Raw genomic sequence first — 7,974 nt, forward strand, 5'->3', positions numbered from 1 at the left:
AATAGAATAGAAATGTCCGAATCCAGGCTTCAAATTCCCGCATGAAGCTCATTAAAATAAAAATTTAAAACCTGTTCAAATAAAACTTTCCATTAGCAAATCAAATCAATCATGGAAGTAATGTAATTTTTTTTATTATGATGTATCGGTTATTATTAGATTGATTAGGAACAAATAAGTTTTTTATTTATTTTTTTAACACAATATAATGATTCAATTATCTTTAGAAAGCCAAAATACTAAACTGAGATCCATAAACTTTTTCATAAATTTTTTACGCATAATGATATAACTTAATTATCTTTCAAATAAAAAAATATTAAACTGATATTTAGGAGTGTTTTTATATTTTCAATTTGTTTTTTTAATTAGAATTAAGTTGACTTGGCGATAATTTTTTATTTTAATAAAAATAAAAAAGGGCCGACTTTACAAGTAAGTGTGAGGATAAGATAACGAAGAAGGATTAATCAAAACCAGAGGACAAAACAAAATAATATAAATAAAAAGGCTATGAGTAATCAATTAGCTAGGCACGTATAAAAAAGCTACGATAAGGATATGATAAATCTATAAAATATTTAAAAATATAATTGTTTTTTTAAATTATTTTTTATTTAGAAATATAAATATATTTTTTATTTTTTTTAAATTATTTTTAAAATTATGTAATAAAATGATATAAAAATATTAAAAAAAATATTAATTTAAAGTTCAAAAATTAAAATTTTTAAAAATATTATTTTAAAAATGAAAACAAACAGCACTTTAGCTGAATTATTATCCAAAAGGAATCGCTTTCAATGCTGGCTGCGAGTGCTAGCCAGCATTGGTGGAAGGAAAAGGGCGTGCTGAAGCCATTTTTCATCAGTTTTCAACGATGGCGGGTGTAAATAAATATAAATAGGTGGATGTGGGGGTAGCGATTAAAACCTCAGCATAGTTCTGTCTTCTTTCACTATAAATTACTGTTTTAATGTCGTACGGTGTCCCTTGTGAGATCTAAACATCACACCGCACGAAAGATTATTCGATTTTTTTAGTCGAGCCCTGAACCTCACATTTTCCACAGCTATGGTTGTACGGTGTCCCTTGTAAGATTTAAATACACCTCACGTTGTATTAAATTAGCTATATACCACAAAAAAAAAAAAACACTAGCTATAGATTAATGTTAGCATTCAAAGAAATCACGCGAAACGCTGCGTGTATAATATTCAAATTCAAAGGATACTTGTGCATTTAATTACAAATTACATGCTCTTATTTTTCTGTGCCAGTTTTCTATGTTATAATTGCACTAGTTGAAATCTATAGGATAAAATATCTCAAATCAAAGAACTTTATATAGTCCCAGCAGCTATGGTTTGCAGTGGTATGGCCTAGTGGATGTGCACCAACTTTCTTCCCAACAAAGGGACATGCTGGCCCTATTTACTGCCTTTTTTTTTTTTTTTTATAAGCACTGCTCCTTGAATGGAACAGAAATATATGTGACGAAAAAAAGAAAAAAAGAAAGAAGAGGAAGATAGAAAAAAGAAAATGATACATGCACAATCTTATAATTCTTGAAGAAGCAATTTTACTACGTGAAAACCTCGGTATATTATAACAATTTAAAGCGATATTAGTATTTCTTTCTTCCTTATTCCTTTTATTTTATTTTATTTTTTATGAAGATTAGTATTTCTTTCTTCCTTATTCCTTTTTTTTTTTTATGAATAATATATCACATTTTTTGTTACACAACAATACAAATGTTGCATTGTGGTAATGATGTGTCTCGGTCTTAGGATGCTTCTAGCTTGTGGTCTAATTGTATTTTTTAAAAGTTTTAATTTTTTTTAGTTTTAAATTGTATTTTTTGATTTTTTTTGTTGTTTTGATAAGCTAATATTAAAAATAAAAAAAATATTATTTTTATATATTTTCAAGCAAAAAACACTATAAAAAACATCTACTAAACTCCCAAACATGCCCTTATTATTGATCTGATTTTTGAATTTTAAATTTATGATGATGAATCTGCCTGCAGGAGTGTTGATGGGGAGATAGAGATTATTAATATTTTTCCACTGACGACCTTCCTGGATTAAGGAATAAAAAAAACAGTGAGAGAGAGGGCTTGTACAGATTCAGCTCGATCAAGTATTCCGCTGCACGCGTGTTATTTCTATGGAAACATGAATAGTTACATCTTTGGGATGAAACTGTGTAGAATGGGAGTTTCAATTTACTGGTAAGTCCATCTTAGGTTTATCGGCTGTTGTTACTGTTACTGTTACTGTGACAGTGACACTCCACTAGATAGAAAAGAACAATGAATTAAGAAAAAGGCAGGCAACCGTCTAACGATCGACAATTTTATATCAAAGTAAAAACTATGATCCATAGAACGAAGTCTGAACACGGGGGTGACTGCATTCCAGCATCAGCAACACATGCCAGTAAAAACTTTTTTGCGTTGGACTTTATCAAGAAAAGGTTGGGAATAATCCTATACATATCACCCTTAAATCGACTTTACACCATCCCATTTACGAATTTTCTTAAATGGTATCCATCATGAAAGCAAGAGGGTGTCACGCGATGTACAAGAAAATGTAGCTTCAAATTTCAATTCTCTAGAGTGGTTGAGTGTATAGTACAACAATGGAAGAACAGCAAGACCCCATGCATCCTTTTATTTTTTGAATATTTGAATATTTAACAGAATATCTGAAAATGTATAGTACATTTACCACAAAAAAAAAACCCTACTGTAGCATGATAATGTCCATGAAACGAGGTTCTTCCACAACGCCTTAGGGAGCGGGGCTTATTCCTTTTGTATCATGGATGAAACCAAATTTACCAGTGTGGAATAATTGCAAAGAAAATCATGCTCGTTTTGTGCGCCTTCCAACTTGAAGTGCCAACTCCGTATCAATTTTGAGGGAGATGTCAAGAGCTTTTACGGAATGTGTCAGCGCACCACTGCAAAATTCAAGGGGCCAAATCAAACAATTTTTCTACCAAGCAGCTAATCCTGCATATAGTAGGTGATTCCTTCTTTTATCTATACAAATGCCGATCAATAGCAACTACTTATTCGGATAAAGTGAAGCAGCATCCCAGTAAGATCCCACCTTGTCGTGTTTGAATCAAAAAACAAAACTTTAGACGAGGGAGAGAAAGATACTTACGTAGTTAGATTGAAAAATTACCTGGAAATGTAGGTTACCCCAGTCTGTCCAATTTTGTGCACAGTTTCAAGAGTAACATTGCCCGATGCCTGTTACCATGAAACAGTTTCACCGTCAACAAGAATGCAAAATAAGCTCCATATCCCATCTAAACATAAAATTCATACACTTAACATATGCTCAAGAATAGATAAATAAGCACTTGGCAACACAAAAACACGTTGAAGATGACATGGTAATATGCTGTTAAATAGATTTGATATGGCAGGATAAAGAAGAGACTTTGCATCGCAAGCTCATGAAAAAGATCCTCAACTGCTAGGCAAAGGCTCTGATAAGAATAGGAAAAGAAACTCAAGCGGTCTTCTAGACATGACGGCTGCTCTTACAGAACATTTCAGATGGCAAGTTTCACGTTGCTTTATAGCGCTATTTCATTTAAAAAAAAATGCAAAACGGGAATGAAAAGGTATCTGTATTTTGATTCATATGCAACCACTATATTCTATTAATACTTTCCAGTCTCAGAAAGTAAGCAGAGAAAGCACATTCCTACAGGGGACATCACCTCGATAAACTATGTTTCAGTTACAGGACAGGAGTATTATTTCACACAAGCAAGGACTCAAGGATAGCAGTTCGTGAAATTCAGGTGATTAGGACACTGGCTATATATACGAGCACTTTTAATTTATGATGTCTAATTATATAAATATAGCATGATTGATCATTCATGGGACCCATCCAAAGCAAAATGATTATTACAAAAGATACTATGATGCAAGACAAGATGAAGAAAATCAGCAATGCAAGACAAGACGAAGAAAATCAACAATACATGAGAATTGAAGTAGGATAGAAGAACAAAATCATCAAAAAGAGAGACTTGATTTTGGAGAAAGCAATGCAAGAGACACAAAATCAATCTTGAAGAAAACTCTAGTTTATTTATTCAACAATCTCATAACTAATGCCTAGGTTCTTATTTCCACCTACCAAACCAGACAAAATAGAAAAACCTAATAAGTCTTAATTCATAAGAATGCTAAAATCCTAATTTAACTTCCAAATAATAAACACTAACATTCCCAAGTAATAAAGTCTAGAATAATCATACAATATATTAAAACTCCTAAATAATAAAAACCAATTTCCATTGTTGCCTTCATTCTCCATCACATATGTATCTTTCATATATATGATGGCAAGTTTTTGCATAGCTTTCTACATGACCATTGAACAAAGATAGAAGAGCTGTATCCTCAACTGTCAAATTTATAGAAGTGTCCCATGAAACAATAGGGACATTATCAGGATACAAATAAGTACCAGGAAAGTACAAATGATTTGTAGATATGATTGATATACCAGATTGGTAAACTGAAATAACACAAATTGAGAAGGAAAATAAAGTACAGCTGATTATAAGAGCTACCTCAGTCTCAAATCTCCCGTTGATCATTTCCACAGCATCTTTAAGCATAGATACATCAACATCCCCATTTGGTAGTGGTATAACCATATTATCTAGCATTATCCGGGTCAAGGATGACTTTGTTTGAGATGTATAACGTAGCACCTCATCTACTTCCTCAAGAGTCCTGGTTTCAACCTTTTGGAAGAAGAAAAATCAAGACTGACAAGATTCAGCAACAAACACAGACAATTTAGCAGATATTTCCACCCGACTACCAAACCATACCAATACTTTAGAATCTGTAAGAAGACTTCAAAATGTGAAAAAACTACCTCAACCTCCATTTGAAGGTTTTGTTGCTCTAAATACTGATCAACAGATTTGATGGCATTTATGATACCTCCAGCTATTGATATATGATTATCTTTTATCATAACCATATCAAACAAACCCATTCTGTGATTTCGCCCTCCACCAATTAGAACCTAAAACAAGAGAATGTGACAAGTCAAGAAAAAATTATACATGGTCAATGGAAAGGTTATCACTATAGAGCACAAGAAAGGAAGTGAACCACACCGCCCACTTATCAACCAAACGTAAACCTGGAGCCGTTTTTCGTGTCTCTAAAATGCAAGCTGGGTGTGCTGCATCAGCCATTGTCTGCAGGACACATAAACAATATAAGCTCTTTTGCACATGGCGAAAAACATAATAAAACCAGTTTTCCAGGTGTGCATGATTGAAATTCAGTTAACTGCCTATGCAAAACCCACATTGGATTCCATATAAGATATACTGGTTAAAAGAATTGTAACTTATTCACTTGTGGCGCTTGGTAAATCCACTGTCAGTCTCAGAAGATCTAGGATCAAATCCCAACTTACAATTCAAAGAGAAGGATTAAGGGAAAGGGGACTAGTTACCCCTGTTCCATAAACCGACCATGGGACCAAAAACACTTCATTCAATGTACATTGATATCCATCACAAAATATTACCAACCATGTTCAGATGTTCTATTCATACATCTGTGCAAAAAAGCATGGTGGTGATGTTAACAAAATATAACCAACAGTTTGAAACATGCAGTAGTGACAGCATGAATGGAGTGATTCTCACAACAAAATCGTTTTTTTAATTTTTTGGAGCACTTGCATGAATCACCACTGTCCTATTGTACTTCCAACCCATAACATATGGATTTAAACAGAATGCAAAACATTTTAGTCATTTCCATCTCTTGTTATGTGCTACAATATGGCCACAGATCCTTGTGAAATTAAAAATGACGATGCAAGTATCAACACCATATTACTTGACTCTATTTCCCAATTCTAGGAAAAAAGAAACCTTAGTCAGAGTTGCTATTCCGCTCATCCGCTGCATAAAATTTAGCACCACTCTTTCAGCAACAACAATATTGTGTGCTTGTCCTGCATTTAAAGAAATAAAGATGTGATAATTACCTGTCAATGAATACTTAAAAACCACGAAGGACTTTTTCTTAACTTCAACTAGTTTACCAGATACTTTTCCAAACTGCAGTCCTTTCTGAACATAATCTCCATCCTTCTGAGACCACTCTACCTAATATAAGGTCTGTGTCAAGAATGATCAAGGGTGCAAACCACACCAATAAAAGAAACAAAAGCGAGTGCATCAATACCTTTAGAGAGGGATCAACCTCATGAAATATCATCTCTGCAAGTGAAATCCCAGCAACGATGCCGTCTTCCTTTGCCAAGAAATGGGCTTCCACTTCCATATCAAAAGGAATTGTTGCCAAACAAGTCACATCTCCTGCATTAAACCACAAATATTACTTTAGAAATATCTTTATACAAGGAGTTGAAGATCGATTTTTCAACAACTTAACATGCATGTAAAAACTACGGAGATCAGAACGAATGAAATGACGATTCAAATATGCACTAGAGACATTCTAGAATACACAACATTGAAATCATTCAGATTTTGTCTGTGAAAAGAACAAGGATAGACTTAGAAAAGAATGAAAATTCAAGAAGAGATGTATTGAAAACCTCGATCCCCAGCATCTTCAGCGAGTGCCAGCTTAATAACACCCTTCATATCATATGTAGGATGTGAAGGAGGTTTTACTACCATCGACCGGAAAGATACACCAGGATTTATGGTTTGAGCCACAGACATTTTAACAACCCGCCTGCAACAATTCAAACTACTTAAAACATAATAAAAACAAAGTCTAAAACCACCAAAATTAAAAAAAAAAAACAAAAATGTAATTTTCTTCCTAATAAAAGAGCTCCCCCCCCCCAAAAAAAAAAAAAGAAAAAAAAAAGAAAAAAAGAAAAAAGACCTTGAAGTTGAATATAATTGAGGTAGCGTTGGTGGAGAACTAAAAATGATCCGAGACATAATTGTATATTTTTCTTGAGTTCTTCAAAGTGTGTGCGCTACTAAAAAATGCACATCAACCCTCCACCTATACAGCATCACCCATGCATACATCAACAAAATGGGGGTTAAGAAGCAAGATTCATCTCTAAGAGAACAATTAGTGTATTACATTAAAAATCCATGTAAACCCAAAAATTGAATTGGTAGATTCTAATTAGAAGGCCAAAGGGTGATTAATAAAGTAAAGAAGAATAAAAAAAAGTTTTTATCTTTTTGAAAGAAAACACAAAGAATCGTGCACGAATAAAACAGAAAGAAAGAAGAACAAATAATAAGCTCACGTTTGCAGCAACTAGTTCAGTAGCGAGAGATTGAAAGCCTGTCCGAGTCCGAGAGGAGGGGGTTTCCTAACGCCAGATATACCAAGTACCTGAAAATGAACAAATCGGAGAAGCAGCCTCCACTTTCGCCTTCTTATTTATTATTAAAGGAAAGATTTTTATATTTATCTCCATTTCTGAATTCTTTTTAATTGTTGTTTACAAGTCCAGTAGAGAGTTAAAGCTCTAGCCCAGTTCAAACTTAGCTTAAAGTTGTTGGGCTGTACTTTCTAAACTTGCTCGGAACTTTATTGTAAAAAGCATGTCCTTTTTCCACTTTCATTAACCTGCGTGTTCTGAATTTCGTCACCTTTTTACATAAAAATAGATTGTGGGTGGCCCTGTCCCGGTGGCCCAAAGTTTATTTATTTATTTTTCTTAAATCACCTCCGAGCTCATAGAATTTTTGTTATGAAATGCCCACCCAACAATAAAAGTATACATTTTGGCCCTCCTTGTTTACAAATCCTGCTTCCGTTCCTGACTATACACACGGTGAGTAGTATTGCATCCCTCACATTCTATTGTATTTGAAGAAACTCACATCATATCTATGTCAAAACTTGAACTTAGTTGCTGTTTGTTTACGTGGTTGCGGCTGTATTTT

General features: G+C 33.6%; 1 protein-coding gene across 3 annotated transcripts; it reads right to left on the reverse strand.

Moving 5' to 3' along the window:
* Positions 1 to 2,595: 2,595 nt before the first annotated feature.
* Positions 2,596 to 7,464, reverse strand: LOC105124764 (nicotinate-nucleotide pyrophosphorylase [carboxylating], chloroplastic). 3 transcript variants are annotated; one of them, XM_011024883.1, is made up of 11 exons: positions 7,329 to 7,464; positions 6,947 to 7,072; positions 6,648 to 6,790; positions 6,272 to 6,405; positions 6,129 to 6,192; positions 5,956 to 6,038; positions 5,182 to 5,265; positions 4,935 to 5,087; positions 4,621 to 4,797; positions 3,207 to 3,274; positions 2,596 to 2,976 (listed from the first exon to the last, which is right to left on the reverse strand). In XM_011024883.1, exons 2-11 carry the CDS (start codon positions 7,003 to 7,005, stop codon positions 2,880 to 2,882), a joined length of 1,062 nt encoding a protein of 353 aa, XP_011023185.1. In that variant the 5' UTR covers positions 7,006 to 7,072; positions 7,329 to 7,464; the 3' UTR covers positions 2,596 to 2,879. The 3 variants fall into 3 exon arrangements, with proteins under 3 accessions (XP_011023185.1, XP_011023193.1, XP_011023200.1); XM_011024891.1 differs by lacking the exon at positions 6,947 to 7,072; XM_011024898.1 differs by lacking the exons at positions 6,648 to 6,790; positions 6,947 to 7,072.
* Positions 7,465 to 7,974: the final 510 nt, after the last annotated feature.

Source organism: Populus euphratica, unplaced genomic scaffold (assembly GCF_000495115.2).
Source record: "Populus euphratica unplaced genomic scaffold, PopEup_1.0 scaffold1.1, whole genome shotgun sequence".
Lineage (NCBI taxonomy): Eukaryota > Viridiplantae > Streptophyta > Magnoliopsida > Malpighiales > Salicaceae > Populus > Populus euphratica.

Coding starts and splice junctions, on each gene's coding strand:
- LOC105124764 (XM_011024883.1), bottom strand. CDS start 7,005: ATGTCTCGGATCATTTTTAGTTCTCCACCAACGCTACCTCAATTATAT. Junction 6,193..6,271: donor AGGTTGATCCCTCTCTAAAG/GTATTGATGCAC, acceptor ACCTTATATTAG/GTAGAGTGGTCTCAGAAGGA. Junction 3,275..4,620: donor ACGGGAGATTTGAGACTGAG/GTAGCTCTTATA, acceptor TCATGGTAACAG/GCATCGGGCAATGTTACTCT.